This window comes from Aquila chrysaetos, chromosome 6 (assembly GCF_900496995.4).
Source record: "Aquila chrysaetos chrysaetos chromosome 6, bAquChr1.4, whole genome shotgun sequence".
NCBI classification, from domain to species: domain Eukaryota; kingdom Metazoa; phylum Chordata; class Aves; order Accipitriformes; family Accipitridae; genus Aquila; species Aquila chrysaetos.
In genome coordinates, this window is record NC_044009.1 from 7,640,493 (window position 1) to 7,659,859 (window position 19,367).

General features: G+C 40.6%; 1 protein-coding gene across 3 annotated transcripts in view; it reads left to right on the forward strand.

Moving 5' to 3' along the window:
- Nucleotides 1–19,367, forward strand: part of IFFO2 (intermediate filament family orphan 2) — a 44,116-nt gene that overhangs the window by 16,214 nt on the left and 8,535 nt on the right. For 2 of the 3 annotated variants that reach the window (XM_041124001.1, XM_030016574.2), the window contains 5 exons: nucleotides 9,920–9,980; nucleotides 10,284–10,379; nucleotides 12,648–12,788; nucleotides 14,539–14,681; nucleotides 17,405–17,525. In XM_041124001.1, the coding sequence (XP_040979935.1) occupies nucleotides 9,920–9,980; nucleotides 10,284–10,379; nucleotides 12,648–12,788; nucleotides 14,539–14,681; nucleotides 17,405–17,525 (562 nt within the window). The remainder of the gene's footprint in view (nucleotides 1–9,919; nucleotides 9,981–10,283; nucleotides 10,380–12,647; nucleotides 12,789–14,538; nucleotides 14,682–17,404; nucleotides 17,526–19,367) is intronic. The other variant, XM_030016575.2, reaches the window with a different exon arrangement.

A 19,367-nucleotide genomic window follows, 5' to 3' on the forward strand; every position in this document is an offset into this window, starting at 1 on the left:
TGACATAAGCATGGACTCGGCTATGAGCTAAAAATGAGAGTATAATATGACGGCTTGAGACTGCTGGTCTGATCTCTATAGAAATGGGATTTCTTCCCAATTGTATTAGTTGCTCGAGTTCTCCTTTCTCTCTTTGTTTTGTAATTGTGCTAGTCGATGGGTTGCTGGCACAATGAATGCCCATCAGCACTGTGAGACCTGTCAGAGGTAAATAAGAATAGCAGCATGGGAAACAGCCTTGGAAATATGATGCTGTCCTCCCATACAGTGAAATCAGGATGTGTCCATCTTCTTAAATTTCCTTTTTATTGTTAATAGAAATATATGTAAAGAGAGAAAGGAAAAAAAAAAAGCGGATATACGTACAAAATGTAAGTCCAAGGCATTTCCCCCGTGATACAAGAGGAAGAGAACTGAGAATTTGAGCATTGTCCCAGGAAGGCTGATGTAGTAGCTACCTAGGCTACTATAAAATATTTACAAAGATGACTTAATTCTGTGCAGTTGAGCTAAAAAGAAGGCCAAAATGCAGTGTTCTGATTCTCCTCTTGCCAAAAGTGTCATGCTGTATTGATCTATGTCAAATGGGTGTTTGGGTATAAATCTTATCAGATGTTTCATAGTTAGACCTAATCATATTTACTATGGCATGCATGTGCTGTATCATATTCCTGGAATCGGAGCTGACTTGTCAAGCTAACTGTCTGTCTACCATTTGCTTTCAGAATAAAATGTTGCTGCAGGTATCTTGGAGACAGAGACAGAGACGTGGCTGGAAGGTCGGGCTCCGCAGCATTCTGCTGAATTCAGACTAATTGTAGAAATTGAGTGTCCTGATGGTGTAGGGAATAATAGTTGTGTGTCTTAATGACAAAGAGCAGCTTGCTAGAATTTGGTATCTTAGCTAATTTAATTGTTTTGTAGCTCACATGTCTATGATGTGTTTCTGATAGCTCTAAGGTTGTCTTGCTCAAACTAAGGGCTGATCTCAGTAATTGGAAGTTTAAAGTTCATCATAATGTTTCCCTTTTGCAGTGGGAACTTCCTAGATGTAGGCTTATTGAGTGGTTCCTCTTCTGTGTGTTGCACGTTTTTCCCCTCCCCACTTCTTAAGTCTTTGCCTAGTCTTCAGCTACTGGTGTTTTTCTAATTGTAGACTGTTTTGTCCTTACCTTGCTCTCTTGGCTGCTTTTCCTTTATTGCACAGAGTAAATCCTTAACACACATGCACGTGCGCGCGCACGCACACACACACACACAGGCGCCAATCTTGTAGGCCTTGCATTTGCCCAAGTTGCTTTTTTCACAAGGCTCTTTTGTTAGAAACAGTTCTGGGCTAGCTTCAGTCACCATGAAGCTTACTGGAAAATGGAAGGCAGGCAGTTCCTGCTTTCTCATGTTACTGAACAAATCCCTCCCCTTCCCTGGGGTCTGCTATACCTAGCGAAAAAACTGCATTTCAGCTGTCAAAAACTTCAATAGATCCACACTGCAGAATTATTTGTTCATGCTTAAGAGATGTGTATTTGTTCTGGGGTTGTAAACACTGTCATGAGGATTTTGACAGGAGTGAAAAATGAATTTAAGTTGCTCTGCTGAGGGGAATACAACTCACTTTAATTCTGCCTGCAGACTTTGCTGCAGCCTGTCAGTGCCCACCACTCAGCTGAGGAATAAATCCAGCTTGATCTATTAGTTCTTGTGTTTGTGGTTGCTGGTACAGGTTGGGCACAAATTTATAAATCTGTCTTGACACGCTGGCAAACATAAGCGGAGGATACAGAAAGCAGTGTTTAGTTTACCTTAGGTATTAGTTATCATATCATGAATTGTATCATAAACCTTGCTCCGAGAGCTCGCAATCTGATGATATCTTATCAGCCGGAACAGTTTTTGACTAACCAGAAATCATTTCTCTGCAGGCTGCAGGAAATGGTTGTGTTCCTGTGATCAGCACAACGGTTTAAGGTGTGGAGGACACTAGTGATAAAATGTGATTTTAATTATACTCTGATTCTAGAGTGTGGATATTTTAAATATTGAATACACAGAGGCCTTTTGTGGTTTTGCTTCCTAAACTGTAAAAGCTCCCTTCCTCCAAAGCAGTTATGATTTCCATATGTCTGAAATGAACGGGAGTAGCAGAAGAGCTGTGCAGAAAGGTAAAGATGCTATGAGCTTGCACGAAACACTAAAAAGAATTACATTACCTAATCGGGTTCATTTCAAGAGGCTGTACTCCTGGCCATTGCTGGTAGGAATTGTGGTTTTGAACACTTCTCACAGGTTTAACCTGTTAATATTTAAAATCATTTGCAGCTGTAGAATAGGCAGGTCAGTGATATATGCAGGTTTGGGTTATGTTGACATAGGCTTGATCTTTCTCTTCAGGAGAATGTGAAACACGTTTAGAGAAGCAAAGAGCGAGCAGTACGTGGGGAAAGGGGAAGATGTACAAAACTTGTCTTTCTAATGGAAGTAACTTATCTACTGGCAGAAGTTCTGGACTCTGTTCTGCAGAATTGGCTTAGAAACCAGGATGCCGATTAGGTTATAACACAAGGGAAAATAAGACTCCTTTGCATGGCATTTGTTCAGTTCAGGGCTCCAACACCTCCATGTTCTGAGAGCAAGCCGAATTGAAGTTCTTCAGTCGAGAGCGGTTAGACAATCAGGGAAGATGGTTCTCTGAACATGGCCTTACTTAAAGTGAAAGCTGGGCAACAGTGAGCTTGATAGCTTGATATCTATTTTACCCTATTTCTCAATTTACCTACAATGGGACCCCCCCCAAAACATTATTTCTTCTAAGGCAGCAGTATTTCAAGCGAATTTGCTACTATGTGATGTGGAAATAGACTACCAACTTTAATAGCCTTGGATGCACTGGTAAATAGAAGACTTTCAAGGATTTTTTTTTTTCTTCACTTACTTAGCTATGAGGTTGAAAATAACTGAAGTTCATAGTTGATACTTTTGCATCATGCAAAGTCTTTTGCAAGGACAGGAGATCTCTTGTGAAAACACCCAAGAGTAGCCTCATCCGCTGTGTTAGACCTATTTTGAATAAGTATCTTGTGTCTTTGTTAATGGACTCCTGTGTTAGGAGCTGGGTGCAAGTACAAAAGAAGAGGTCCAAAGCTTATCCAAGTATCCAAAGCTTATCCAAGTATCCAAAGACATCTCAGATTTAAAACTGGCCTTTATTTAGTGCAGTGTTGTTTGCAAGAATAAGTCATGCGGGAGCATGTGACTTGTAGCTGTGTAGCTTACAATGTGTTTAATGTTGCTGTGAATATTGCACAATTATATGTGGATTCTCCTAATGTATTAAAAGCACCATAATTTTCTTCCTAAAGGAATGCAGGCATGGCTGTTGCTTCTACTTGAAGTTGTTGAACTCTTGTGACATTATGTATGGCTTTTGTTTAAACAGCTCGTGTGGTCAGGAACAAAACACAAATGAACTTGGAGATGATTTTTATTGTGGTTCCAGTAACAGGCTGGAGCATCTTTCCAGGTGAATGTAATCGGGAGGCATAATTATGCAATGGTTTTCTGTATAGTAAGTCCTTTCAGTAATTCTCTTCACAAGCAATTGCTGTTGTTCAAAGGCCTGCATGCTGTTTTAAGTAGAGCCCAAGCCTAGAACAGGACTTAATATTAACCTTTCCTTTATAATGAAACCCCTGAGTTTTAGCAGTGCAAAGGCTACAAGTTCTGGTATGCAGTGAATTTACCTGTATTGTCTAGACCATTGCTAGAGGTTCAAGGATACAGACTCCTCCATTGCTCTGACGTTTGGGAAATTTGATGCTGCAATGACTGACTTCTAGCAAAGAGATTCTGTGGAGACGATGTTGCTTGCAACAGGCAAAAAACATGACTTCATTCAAGAGTGCCGCTGCTGTTGTGTTACAGCCAGGCTTTAATGGAATCGGACGTTCACATTAAATTAATAGGTTTTACATGGAGCCCATCAACTAACATTTAATTTGACTCAATAAGAAGTCAGGGCATGTGGGATCAAAATGCTCTGTGCTTGGGATAATCTGTAAGAATCCCAGTATTACAGCATCTTAAAAATGCTCACTTAAACAAGAGCTAGCATTTGTGAATAAGCTAATTACTTAATGCAACCTTGTATCTAATTTAGTGCTAAACTAAGACTGGATAGGAAAATCATCTCTTGAGCAAGTATTCTAAAAGCAGAGAGAATGGTGCATTGGTTTTGGTTTGTGGGGTTTTTTTCTTACAAAATAAAGAAGGCTTCATAGAGGTTTTTTAAAATGAAATCCATCTTGCATGGTCCGGTTCTTTTGAGCTAATGAAAACCTGCAGAGGGCTATTTGTATTTACAGTCCCAAACTGCTGCCTTGTATTGGGAATGGTTTAGTGAGATTACAGATGTAGGTGGTTCTCTTAATTAAGAAACACCATTGCAAATTATTAGAGACTGATGCTGCAGCAGAATTTTTTAGTATCATCATGAAGGTTTCTCTATATCTGTCCAGAAGGTCTTGAACGTGATGCTTTCTTATCCCAAACAACCACAGTATGTTTCTCTCAAGATAAGATGCCTGCCCAAATTTCTGTCTTGTCCGATTACAGGATTAGGCTGTGGATCCTTTTGTGTGGGAATATAAGTTTGTACATCTGATGGGCTGTTAAGTCAATTCCAATGAAATCAGTGTATAATAACCAGAGTTATAAACTGTAATGTTGATAGTTATTATCTAGGTGTTGGAGAGGGGATTAGTGGGCATGTTACTACAGACCCACAGTGAAAGGCGGCCTGTAATGAGCATGAGTAATGCGAAATGATTAAGTTGGTTAGGCTTGTGCATGTTAAGTGTTAAATCTCATGCCAGCACTGGTGAGCAGAGCAGTACGCTTTGCCATTTGGAGTTCCTGTAAACAACGTATGGGCGTCAAAAAGATCCCAACACGCAAAAGAACAAGCAGTGCTGCCGCAAAGGAACGGGAGCACAGAGACGTGCCTCTAACCTGTGATGGCAGAGCACGAACCCTCCCGGGCAGCACCGGAGGTATAATTACTTGGTCCTGCTGTAGCATGGATGTTTTCTTCCATCTTCTTGCAGGTGTGGTAGATCAGAGAATGCATCTTAGATGCATTCGTATCCAACAGATGAGCAAGGCTGGGTGCATCTCGTGCCAAAAATGAAATAGTGGTGTCTTAGTGTGCAAGAAAAAACAATGATGCTGTTCCCTGAAGGTAGCACTGGCAGTTTGTCTGTTCAGTATGTTTATGTTTTCAGGAATCGTTAGCTGTTAATATTTTTGTGAGCATTTCATACTCATTGTTCAAACTAGCACTTTAGTTTCCTGTTGTGGACTTAAGCACTATTAGGTTTTCCTTTCTGCTACTGCTCTTCTCCCCATAAACCGATGGGAAGACACTCCAACAAACAGAGTGAAAAGCTTCAGAGTCAGTACCTGAGAGAATGGCAGGGGAAAAACTTAGACCACTGTAAATGTTTTCTGTTGTTCTCTTTCTGTTTGGTGGTTTTCTTCTCTGCATGACTCGGTATAAAACTACCAGGAAGAAGGGTCTTGTCTTCCTAAAGAGTTTTTCTTATGGAAGAAATGTATTGTCATTAAATGTTGCTGGAGGAATATTTATTCCTTGAGGGAGGGATATTTTTAATGAAAGAAATAGTGCAGTTAATATCATCAGGCATCATTAACTCTCAACTGGTCTACTTGTGCCTTTCTGCCTTGAGCAAGAACATATTTAAAACAGTAGGTTTATATCTGACATATTTTGTAAGCATGTTGTCTAAATAATATAATACTCACATCTAAACATCCTCAGTTTTAAAAAGAAAAATACTGAACAATTTCTGGAAAGGCAAACTTCTCTAAAACTAACTTTCTGTTCTAAAGGGGTTTTGTGAATCTGCTCCAGTGCGCAGTTCTCTTCACTGATCAGTAACTTGACTTGATACTGGGAGAGGAGAAAGGAAGATATTTGTGTTCATTGACACAGCTATTCAGGGAGTGGGAAAGTGGTTTGAAGCTTGTTGTGTCAACATAGACCGCTCAGTTTAATTTCATGAACATTAAGGCTTTAAAACTTACAGAAGCTTTTAAGGGACATTATCCAGTTCTTGAGATATCTCTCTCGGCTTGCTTTGCTGTAGAAGATGTTCGTATCAGTGAACTGGTAGCTACTCTTCCAATTTCAAAGGAAACACACAAGTTTGTGGTGTGACTCAGCTTTACAAGAACACTGCTTTAAGCAATGTTAATCCTAGCTGACTATTCATGTGTTTTGTTTGTCTAATATCCTTGTAATGTAGCTATTCCCATTAAAGAAAGCCAGCATCCTTTGTTCTCCTCTAAGCTATGTAAGACATGACTGCAGAAGTAGTTTGGGGCCTGAAGCTGCAATGACTGAATGCCGCTGGAATGTAATGTGTCACATCTGGTAAAAGGGGAATAGATCCATAGCTTCTAAAATTCAGACTAGCCCTTTATTTGGGGGGTGGGTAGGTGGTGGTTAGAACTACAACATCCTTGGTAGGTGGGAAAGAAGGAAAGGAGTTTGCTTAGATTAGAAATTCATATTGCTGAATTTTTTTTTTTTTTTAAAGAAATAAGTGAAAATATATTAAGAAACCCTGAAGTCTGATAGATGGAGATGGCAGCATTTGCCTTTCTGGGTCAGAAAAAAGATTTTTGGATACATCTGGAAATCATAGCAATTGATGCATCTGAGCCAAGAAATAAGTGTATTTGAGAGCAGCAGGAGCAGCTGGCTAGTTAATATCCTGCAGCAAGTATGTGAAGACTGCTGGCTTTTTTTAGCCTATAGTGTGTACAGCCGTTTCCCTTTTGGGTATTATAGTCCTCATCATTCCTGCTGCTGCTTCTTCTGTGGTTATCCAGCAAAGGAGTTACCTGTCCGCTCTGCTTATGCTGCGGAGGTGATTAATCAGGTGGTGTTTCCCTCTTCCTTAAGATGAAGGGAGCACCGTGGTTTGGTCCCTTTCATCGACATTTTAGGCTGCACGTGCACACGGCGTCACTGGTTCTGTTTGCTAAGAAGCAGAGGGCATCCACAGCCTGCTGGGATTAAGACTTGTGGAAGACTAAGTCTTCTGCTTTTAGACGGTAACTGAAGAGAAAGATATTGATTAGTATAAATTACTGGGAGAATAATTTAGAGTGTGTTGAATATTAAAGATGTCAGAGCCATAGTTAGCATCTTCTCAGTGGCATGCTGACTCCTTACTGCTGCATTTGTTGGAGTGTGTAGTAGCACAGCTGCCAAGGTCCCTTTTAAAGTCTTGTGTGTTACAGCAAATACAGGATGATCATATGAATGAGCAATCTTTCTATTGTCTCACTTCCTTGGAAGTTTAAATGGAGAATTAATCCTCTGCTCCATTGTCATCCTCTACCTTCCCATCTGTCTCCTTCCTCTCTTTGCTACAAATAGTCTCCTGAGGTTTAAGTGTGAGGAGAAAGTAAGATTGGCATTTTTAGCCGTTAAATGAGGTTAATCAGCTTGGTAGTGGGTGGGAGAAATTTGTTCTGAGGTTAAGAATGTGATATTAATGGTTAGCAGGACCCTTATTATCAGTCCAGTGTAAATTTCCTTCTGTTAGGCATGTACTTTTTGGTTAAAAATTACCCGATTGTGTTATTGTTCCTATAATTAAGAGAAACACAGAAATTGTGGGGAGGGTGTGTGTGTGTGTAAAAGAAGGCATCCTTCTCCTCTTTTCTTGAAGACACCGTCTTGAGTTTGACGGAAAGGAATTAGGGCTGTAAATCACTGCTCTGCAAAATGCACTTTAACTGGCATGAAGGGAAGAAATGGAACTACTGGAATTTCTCAGGATGAGGAAGGTTAGTCTGAGCAGACTTTGAGATGTGTAATTTTGGCAGCTGCCCAGAATGGCTGAACTGCTGGGGAGGAATGCTAATCCTTTTTGCTAGCTTTTGGCACAGTCAGTAAAAATATGCAGATATGTTTTCCAAAAATATATCCCTTTTTTTGCAGAATGCAGAGTGCACTGTGGGGATGCAAATAATACAGCAGGATAACCTGAATGCAGCCAGTATTCCTCATTTCAACAGTTAAAACCTTGAGAAGCAGCATATCAATTTTTGCAGTGTCTGCTTGACTTCCATCCATAAATGACAGCCTGCTGGCAGAAAGACCAGGAGGAATGATTAAAGCCATGCAACACTCCTCCTGTAACAGAAGGAGACCATCTTGCAGATTGTGAATATAATCGACTGCTTTAATTAATTTCACCTTCTTGACTCTAATGTTAAAATCTGAAAAATAAAGTTACTATTTTTATAGAAATGTACATGTAATTAGCAGTCAAAAACCAAATAGGGTATGGAAATATGAGCTAAAACATTTGATGACAAATGCAAATTTCAGCCTAAATATTTTACTCTGCTTGGCAGTAAGTCATTGCTGGTAAAAACATGCACAACAAATCTTCCTGCTTAAATCAAACTTCAGCTGTACAATGGCGAAATCGCATGGCGTTACATTGGATATTCCTTGCACAACAATAGCAGGAAAGAGCGGATGTAGCCAGCATGTCATCTTGGCACTGCGCTTGTTGGAGCTGCTGCTGCTGCATTAAGATGTAACCCGTTCAGGTGCCTCCGATCACTCCTGAATACAGCAAACTTCAATACCACTGTGCCTGCCTGTGTCCTTTTCTGCTGAAATGGTCTGCCCTGGCTTCCATTTCAGATGGGATTAAATTTGCACTTTGAATGCAGAGATGTATTGAGTAGCATGGTGATTATATATGCAAACTGAAAATCAGGTGCCTCAGTGGGAATATCCAACAATCTAGCCATCACCAGATTTCTTTGTGGATTTGAAAATAGGATGAAACGATGCGTTTTGGCAGATTTAACCTTGCATTTTCAAGAATGCTTTGATTTAATAGATTTCTGGGCCCATGGTTTGCCATTTTCAGTTAAACTATAAAAAGTGTTGAAGTGGGCAACAGAAATTATCACAATGGTACTCAGAGATTATGTTCACAGGATTGTTTTTAATCATGTGGTATCCGAAGTTTCTTTTCCAGGGGTGTAATTCCTGTTGTAATAGACTGGGCAAGTCTCGTGTGGCACTACTGCCCATTCAAAAATAGGGGCACACATTTTACTCTCTCCCGTCCCGCCCCAAACTCAAACCACATCCATGCTTATGAATGTGTATTGTCACATTTTCAAGAATCTTAGCTTTTGAGTTAATATTGTCAAATACTGGGTTTTGCCCTGTAAAGGGTTTCATTGCTGAAAAAGAGGAACTGCTGGATATTTTTACACTTAATCCAATAATGAACTCATACTACAAGCATCATTATGTTTGAGGTTTAATTATACAGGTTGTAACTAATTTCTTTTCTTCTACCCATTCAGTACTGCAGCAGCAGTGAGCGTGTATACCCTGCATTCAAGGATGCTTGTCTGACTACTCTCCTTGCAATTGTAGTGCTGGGAAATGACTCAGGCATGTAGATTATTGAAGATTTTTATGTAGAAGGTACATAAACATATGAATTGATTGGACCGCACAGATGAATATTGACTACTGATTCAGATAACTTACCTTCAACTGATTTTTTTTTTTTTTTTAACCGAAGATTTCCCACTGTATTTGCACCCAAATATTGCATAGGAGAGCAGGAAGAGTACTGATCCCAATGAAAGTGGATTTAGCTTTTACTATCTTACAGTCTTAATATTACTGGTTTGAGGGTGTACAAGTGAGGGGAACCATCTGCTTTACATTTCAAATAACTGTCATCATCCTACAGCTATCAGAAGACTTGTGATTTTGGGTGGGGAAAAAAAAAAAAAACAACTTTTCTCCATAGTTAACACTTTGCCTGCAAATCTTGTCTTTCAGATGGGAAGAGGAACTGACAAGAAGAATGAGTCTGGAATCTATGGTAGAAACCTTGCGAGAGGTAAGTTTTGGATAGTATGTATTGAAAGGTGTAGCTTTTCTCTTGTTGGCACCTTTTATTATGCTAGTAATCATTTGAATTGTCTTTTAATTAAAAATCTGTCTTCTAGCTAGACCAGCTGACTGTGTTGCTGTATGCTAGAGAATAGTGTTAATGTTTGGAAGCTGAAGCAGGAAGGTGCTGAATTTTCTGACAAAGTGAAATGCGGGGGTGGTGATGTGCCTTATCAGCCCTGCTCAGGTTAAGTGAGGAAGCATATGTTGGCCTATTACCTCTTAGTTCTTTGTGTGCTTTCTCTTGCAGGAGGCGCAGGAAGCAGAAGCTCTCCAGGAGGAGTTAAATGAAAAGATTGAGAGACTGAAAGCAGAACTTGTGGTCTTTAAGGGTCTGATGAGTGATGTAAGTACGCTAGAGAGCAGAGTGGCCAACTCCCACTGTCTTTGTGAAATGTGTGTGTCATGCAAATGGCTTCATTCATGAAAAGGTTATGGTCTTAGTGAGTGCTGCTTTGTAGTTAGCATTATGGCTGCCTTTATGATCTAATGCATCAGACAGATCACCCTTCCCCCTGCTTCCTGTCTGGTCTGTGTAGAGATGCATTAACTTGCTGCTTAGCCCATAACCCGGACTCTTCCCTCCCTTCCCTGTTCTCCACAGCTGGCAGTGCCGGCATTCAGATCTGCAGCTGTGGAAAAAAGTGTTGGAGAACTCGCAGGTTAGGGTAAAGGGTTCATCACCATGCAGCACCATGTACTGCTAACAAGGGGGATTTTGCTCCAAATCACTCAAAGTCATGTTCAAAAAGGAACACGCTATATGTGTTTCCCAGCTCCCTTTATGAAAACTCTGAAGAGATTAACCCAGTATCACTGGTTCAGGTATCCAGCTTTGTTTCCAGTGCTGCTTCGACCTAAATTTAAAAAAAAAAAAAAAACAACACTTTGTTTTCTCAGGAATTTCCTCATGTCTCGTTTGATATTGACTTTCCTTCAAAGCTGAGGGATCTTTTAGACTATGACTGGATCACTTTCTTACGTTTAGACATACTGAGAGCACGTATTCGTGCAGATATCTGGAAAGATAAGCCAAGTGAACATTAAGTAAGGTGCCTTTCTCTGTAAGACTGAAGTAGTGCTGATGCTGGTTTTGTAATGAATATGTCCTATTATGCTTACTTATTCTGTAATTTTGTGTAGAACTGCTTCCTTCTGTCTTCATACAAGCTTGCAGAACCTGCTCCCTGGTGTCAAATACATTCTCTCAGGGCCACTAGATCTGTTCATGTGAAATTTGGCAATTAGCTGTCTCTTCTTTTGGTGTTTAATCGAGAATAGGCATGCTATTTAGTCGAGAATAGGCATGCTTGGTTAGAGGCAGTGTGAAAGGGAGAAACTTGTTAGGGGCTTCTTCACTGTGACGACTTTTTTGCTGAGGAAGAAATGTTGCTCGGTATGTACGAAAAGAGTGGTGGTGAATGCAGACATCCTCCTCAACTTGAGAGGAAGTGTGCTTTGGGCTTTGCAAACTCTGTAAGGAAGAAGAGAGCCTAAGGAAAGCAGTGAGAATGCTTATTTTGAATCCCACTGTGTAAATATTTAGAGCAGAGAAATGCAAAATGTTGGCATGTGACTCTTGCTTTCCTGTGGATAAGAATAACTGGTACCTATTCAGTTGATAAGATTGTGTTTCGAGTGTGTCAGTGTTTAGAGACTTGTTTTTCTCAGTGTGTTTGGAAAACAAAAATCTCTAACTTGTCCAAAGGTGGTTGACAGGGGCTGGAGAACTCTGTGTAATAATGTAAAAAAACAACAGCAACAAAAAAAAGAAAACCAGTCCCAAAGCTTTCTTCTTGGAAAGGGGATTTGGTATTTAAGAAAGCTCTGCAAAGAGTTTTTCTGCTTTTCTGGTCAAAGTGGAAGCATTGCCTAGCCATTGAAGTGGTACTTTCCAACAGAGTAATTCTCGTCTCGGCTGGAAAATATGCTTTTCGTGGAACAATGTTTCTTCATAAGGAGCCAGCTGTGCTGTGGCTGTATCTCTTATAAATTATATTTATAATTACTGTCTAGAGTGAAGCAAGACAAAATATTTTTCATGTAGAATTATTGCAAGGCTGGAAGCCAGGTTAATGCCAATGAGGAGTATTTTCTGTGTTACAAGCTTTCATGGATCTCTTTAGATCCAGTCTTGATTTTAATATTTTCATGGTATGTATGAAGTTGCTGAGTAGCCTGGATTCTGTTTTTAAAAGCAACTTCTCCTTGCAGGCACAGTTTTTCTGTCTGAAAGCAGGGGGAAAGTGTTGCATACTCACCAGGTTTTAGATTTCATTCTATTCTGCGCATGCTCAACAGGGTTTTTCTCCTCCATTTTTAAAGCTTTATTGACCCATAAAAGTTTACTGTTGCCACATCTAGCAGTTGTTTTGGGGTGGGTATAGGTTTTTTGGTGACAAATCACTCTGAGTTGAAATTTTATTAGAATTGGGTATGAATGTTAATTGTTAGCTGTCTAGTCTGTTTAGATTGTCCATGTACTACCTTTTCCGGAGAAGATGTAATACTGTTTAAGAATGGTATGCCCTGGGGTTAGAGAGATACTGTGGGGTATCTCTTCTTTCCTGAACTGTATAATAATAGAAGATAATCACTACTGTCCTTCCTGCAGCCCATGACAGACCTGGACACAAAGATTCAAGAAAAGGCCATGAAGGTGGACATGGACATCTGTCGGCGAATCGATATCACAGCCAAGCTGTGTGATGTAGCGCAGCAGCGCAACTCTGAAGACGTTTCCAAGATATTCCAGGTGATTAGGCCATGAATTTTCCATAGGGTAGGACAAGAAGTGAGGGGACAAGAGGGAGCAGTGTTGAGGAGTGTGGTCCAGGTCATTTGCCTTTTCTGGAAATTTCTCTATGTAGACACGTTTTCTTCTTTCTCAGTCTTGAAGTGTAGCTCTCTCCTGCAGAAGCTGCTGTAGTACTAAGAGCGCAAAATGTAGAGAGTTTAAAAAAAGAAGTCTCAGGATGACCTTTAAGACATGCTGTTAGTCTGATGCTAGCCTACAATGAATGCAGGGGAAAAAAGCATTACAGGGTCTAGGTTTGTATAAATGGCTTCCTCACATTCGTTCCCTTCAAGTGAGAGGTTTTAAGCTTGTAGAACTGTCATCTGAATGTTCTTATTTCTGGCTCAAGCTCCGTGGCCAGAAATAACGCTTCTGTGGTGGTGAGCTATGACTGCTTTGTGAGACTAGAAACTCCAGTTGCTTTCCTTGAGCTATTGTGGCTCCTTGGTGCTAGTAGGAAAGTCATTTAATTTGCTCCAAAAGCAAGCAGTTACAGCTCTGCATGGAGCAAACCTGTAACTCCCAATGCAGTTGGTCTTCTGTCTTAACTGCAATTTCAATTGTGATTAACCCAGCTTCCTTCTACTTTGATCTAAATGTGTCTTGTTCAGCCTTTCAATAAGTCTGATGCTTTTCTCTGTATAGTGATGCCATATAGTGTGCTAAATGCTGTACAGAAACACTGTAAAAGATCCTTGTGGTCTCTACTGGTTGTGCTTTCTGGCTATAGTGAAGTTGCTTAAATGTTTGATGGGTTTTTTTCTTATGTATCCCAAAAGACTGGAATCTCCTTATTGGAGACAATTATTTTTCTAGCATGTTGAGCCATTGCACTGTGCTAGTGGTTCCTTCTTGTCTTTGAGTAGAATTGCCATGTCCTTCTGCTCAAAGGTAACTGCAAAGTGCACTTTTGGTCAAGCATGCAGTGGTTAAAATGATCATCATGGAGAACAATACCAATAAGGGATGGCTTGTATGCCAAGTAGAGGAAAAACTACAGTAGGTTGGGAGTGGACTGTGTGTTTGTGACTCTTGCACCATCTGTGAACACCTTTTATGTTCACAGTCCTCAGATGAAGAAGTGATCCTCTGCACCCTTTGCAGGGGTATCCCTTGAGTTCTCTGCACATCTATGAACTTCGTTTCTTTGAGCTTGTCCAGGCATTTCCATGGTACAGTTAACCCTCCTGTCAACCTGAAGATTAGCAGTCTGCCTCTGCTGATGCGGTGGGAATGACCCTGTAATAAAGGCGATCTAGAAAGGCTTCCCGTCTACTCTTTTGTGGTGGTTCAATGCTGGGAGCAACAGCCTGTGGTGGTGGCAGGAGAGGGAGAGTTCTGTCATTGCTCTCAAGCCTGCTGCCTGGGCACTCCTGCCAGCTTATGCTTTTACCCTGTATCATTCTAACCTCTGCATGTTCTCTGGTAGATCACAGACTGGTGTCAGTGAACAGATGAACATCTGTAGAGCGCTGGCAGCCTGCAGCTTGCTTTGCTCTTCGCCGTTCTGAACTGCTTCCTTGTGCTGTGTTCACCACTCATTAACAGATGCGATTCCCGTCTTGAATATGAGCAATCCCTGAATTGCCTGGGAACTGATGAACAGTTATATTTGCTCAAACCTAATGGCTCTCCTTCTTTATTTCTGCCCCTCATGGCACAGCACCTCAGTTGAACCTTCTAGTTACTCCTCTTCTCTCCAATTAAGGTGGCTTCCAAGAAGAAAGAACGCAAGCTCACATCTGATGATGACCTCTCTGAACAGGATGGAGACAACGGCAGGTTCTCTGATGACGAGGTCAGCTGTTCGCTGAACATCACAGATGAAATGAAGCGTATGTTTAATCAGCTGTGAGTATTGTGGACAACATGGGGAAAACTTATTCCGAAATGCAGACTTAATCCCAGAACTCAAGGATTGAGTCATATGTGCTTTCAGAAGTAGTATTTTTTTCCACTCAGTGCTCACTATGAGTTGAAACCGAGCTGCCAGGATGGTATATACTCGAAGGTTTTCTGGAAGTTCAAATAAAATTAACAGAAACTGATTTTTGTTCCTCCTTTAAATAGGGGGGGGACTATGGAGAATATACAACTATAGTAGTAAAACTAGATGTTTATATACTGTTCTAACAGTAGCAAAAGAAGAAACATGCAAAAAGAAAAAGTATAAAACTTGAGTCTGTTCTGTATGGTTTTTTTCTGGATATTAGATTTCTACAGTTCTGGAAAGAACCTTGCTGCTGCTTGGGCTGGATAGAATTTGGCAATGTCACTGAAAGCTCAGTTCAAAATGGATAGAAACTTCTGTAGTATTTTGCATGATTTTTCCATTGAGCTATAGGCAAATAGTAGTGGTGTATCTGTGCAGAAGATCGGTTGCAGCAGTGGACAACAGTTTATAGATTCCAAGAATGTTGGTGGTGTAAGCCTTGCTACAAGCTCTGATCTCCTGAACTGGAAGAACTGCAATTTATTTCGCCTATAGCTTTACTCCATATTGGAGGTTAGGAAGCTGTGGAAGCTGAGGAGAGACTCTTTGCACCTTGGTGCTACACAAAGCAGTTCAGGAAGCCAGTTGGCAATGTGCCCTGCTGTTCTCTTCTGTTCTAGAAATGATGGACATGGCCACACCCTGGTGAGACTTCTGAGGGTCTCTGCCATTTTCTTTTGCCAGAGAAAAGCCCCAGCAAGCGCCGTAGGTCTGACTTTTCCTAGCATTTGAATATGGGTGTCTTCTGCCAACTTCTGCAGTGACTGCAGAGGGAGGAATTCCCAGTGCTTTCCCACACAGTGTATGACAGTATTTAATGTGTAGGAGTATGCAAGAAATGCTTTAAGGAGCACTAGCTCCTCTTCTGTTGTCAGCTGTTGCCAAAAGTTCTGTTTTCAGGGTGTGTGTCTCTTTCTTCCTGCCTGAATTTCACGTATAGGAGGGCATGTTTTTTGCAAAAGTTGTAGGTAACTCCTCTTGTTAGGACTCTTGTTTTAGACATTTTTAGGCCCTTATTAATATTCAGTGTAATAAATACAAATTTTTTTTTTTTAACTTCTCCACTGCTAGAATTCAGTGTGACAGTAGGTAGTGTGGATTTTTTTTAGGAAAGCAAAAGGCTAAAATTTAGCTACTAGGTTGGTAATGCATTTAGTTTTTAGTTTTGTTCTTAAACCTGTCCTGTGATACCCAGTTTTTATTGGTGCTGCTAATGAAATTCTTATCTCCTGGTCCTATCTTATTTGGCACATAGTGCTGCAGGAACCTTGTTACATGCAAATTGGGTTGATCTAGAGCACTGTTCATGGCTTACTGGAGGTGGTACTTCACTAAGGATGTCTGGGTTTGGGGGCTTTGTGAGGTAGAAGATAATATTTTACAAATAGCTGAATAGCTTATCTCATTAACAGACACTGAAAGCAACTTGCATTTTATCTGTAATGAACTTAATCTTTAAGTGTCTAGTAGTAAAAAGTCAAAATGCAGTTGGCTTTGTACAGTGTGTACGTCTGAAGTAAGCAGCAGTCAGAACTGGGAGCCTTTGTGTTCTCTGACAAGGATAGCTCTTGCAAAAAGAAACTGATTTGAAGAAGTTGAATTGCAAAAGGCACGATCATGTATGTCCAAGTTTGTTGGGCTTTTTTAAATTATTTTTTAAAGTCATGCTGAGTATAGACAAATAGCCTGTGTCTTTTGCCAAGCTCTTCAGCCTCCTAAAGACAGTGTTAGACTCAGCTTCCGGACTGAGATGTTATCTGCTTAAAAGGAAGTGAACTAAAGTAATAAAAATGCATCAGTCTGAAATTAGCAGACTGCTTCTGGGAGCAATTTCAAATTTTTGTCAGACCTCCTTAACAGGGACAAGAAGCAGCTACTAGTGTTTCGCTCTGCTGCTGTTCAAACCAAAAGGGACTCAGAAGTGCCTTCTGAAACTTTCCTTTATTGCACAACTGACCATACTAAAGGGACTTGACCAAATAACAGTGTTAAAGGCCACTCTTGCCACTGTTTGTTCTCAGTCTTAAGTGGCTGTAGTAGTATCTTTGTTGTTCAAGTCAACAATAAGTATTTATGCTCACCTGCACTCATTTTGGGGTTCAGTTTTTTCATAGTTGTTACTTTCAAAAATGTTTTTAAGTGCTGCGGGGCAAATGTTGGCTGAACTTCAACATGAAAATCGGCAAGGAGTCTTCTGGTGGCTGTTTCTTGTAAAATTCCTCGAACTGTGTTTGGTCTCATTTTCCCATGTATAAAAAGAATAGTTTAAAACATTTTTGTGGTTTTGCAAACAGGGGAAACTAATGTGCAGCACCATCTGGAGGACAGAGCTAGGACTGTGTACTTGAACCAGGAATGCTAACAAGGATCTTTTATTCTGCTTTGGGGTGGCAAAGAGCCCAGGAGCGAGGGACTTGGACAGTGGCGAAGCCTGTTTGTAAAAACTGCGAGGATTTTCAGCTGCTGCATTGTCTCCTTCATTCGGTGCTTATAGCCCTTTTTTTCCTAGAAGATTAATTAAAGGACTGAGGGAGTGGGGCTGGAGTGGTTTTCACTAATGCTTTTTCTGTTATCTTAACAGTCGTGAGACATTTGATTTTGATGACGACTGTGATAGTTTAACATGGGAGGAGAATGAGGAAACGTTGCTTCTTTGGGAAGACTTCACAAACTGCAATCCTTCAATTGACCTCCAAGGAGAGGTGAGTTTATTTCTGTTATTTTCTTCAACTATTCTCCGCAGAAAGCGTATCCCTTGGCTGCTCTTTTAGCCATTTGAGCCTTTGGATATTTGACTGGTGATCTAGTTTGCCACGCAAACTTGCTTTGATTTTAAAATCCTCTTAGTGCTTTCTCTCTATGGTTGCTTTTCAGTCTGTGCAATCAGTTTATTTGCCAAACTTCATTTCTTCTGCTCCTTCAAACTGAGTATTTAAAAGTACCAAGCCAGTGTCAAAAGATAGCTGTTACAGGAGCATCACGCAGTCTGTCACCCTAAGCAGTCATTTATCTAAAGCCCTATATCTTCCACACAGCATCTCTCTTTCTCTGTAGATTATCATTCACACTTTAATTGTCAAAATAGTACACGTAGTGGAGGGGATGGTATTGCAGTTATTCTAGTGGGGAGAAAAACTCTGTATGGTCTGTGGAAGATGTTAAAGTATGTATACCCCATCACAAACAAAGAAGCTGATTGCAGGACTGCATAAGGCCCCAGGGATCTTCTGGACCCATGAATCTTGTGCTTCCATCTTCCCAGTCAATAGGAATCTCCTGGCATTGGTGGATAATAAGCAGCTTGCTTTTAATCCTTAAGATCCCACAGAAAGTAAGCTAATGGCTGCATGCTGCCTCATTCGGTGACTCCTGAGCCTTTTTAAACAGGCCTAAAGAGAGATTGAAATGGCAAGGTCCGGCTTTGAGCGGGTAGTCTTAAATGTGAGGCTATTATTTCGTTACTGAGTAGCACGACAGCAGTAGGTAAGAAATAATCCTGCCTTCTTCCATCATTGCTGTAGTGTAAAGATGCTGAGGCAGCAGTCTCCTGAATATTGTCTTGTGTTGACTGCCAGGGGTGTGTTAATTTACATCTTCCCATTTGTGTATCATCTGGCATACTCTGAAACTGCAGAGATTACTCAGAAGTGCTAGGACTGCAGAAAGCAGCGTACTTAGCTACATGTCGTCTTTTGAGCAGGGAGAGTGGCAGAGTGATAATGTGTAACCATGTGCTGGAATTAGTGACAGATTTATTTGCATATACCCATGTGTGCATGTATAAGCACAGCTATCAGAGGAATATTGCCGAACTCAGACCTTCCGTGCGAAAACTCTAAAGGTTTTAAGAAGCTTAAATCCTTCTAAATGAAAATTATACAAGGAAAGGGTAGATTTGTCTTGTAGATGGAGATTCAGAATAAAGACTGCTCCGTCTGTGCCTGGTCTTTAACATAGTGCTTTACATGCCTGAATCTTCCTTCTACTGGCTTTATTCCTTTCAAGTTCTTACGCGGTGCCCTAGCCACCTTCTTTTATGACCTTCCTCCTTAAAGCGCTTGTGCATATAAAAGGATAAGTGGAATGATTCTTGTAACTAATAGGCTGGTTAGCCTGACGTTGAATACCAGGTATGGTCCTGATAAAGCTGCCACAGATGTGGCCAAAGGATGGAAACATAATTAATGCTTATCAGTGCAGTTGCATTAAATTGATGATAATTTTTTTTCCTGGAAAAGGGAGGTAGGTAATAACATGAAAGAGAGAACAATGACATTGTTTTAGTCTCTTTGTGATAGCATGAAATAGTGCTATATCTTTTGTAGCCCAGATTGTACTGTCAATCCAAAGCGATGATACAGGGGCTGTTGTCTGGCAGGATGTTTCCTGTGGGACAGCATGTGTTCTTACGTGTGATATTTTCATCGATAGCGTGCTGGAGTGAGCTTGCTTTATCTAGCAGTTAAGTGAAAAATTTCAATAGGAAACAATGCATGCAGAGCATACATGTGAGGTAATGGAGACTGAATGGACTTGAGAGTAAT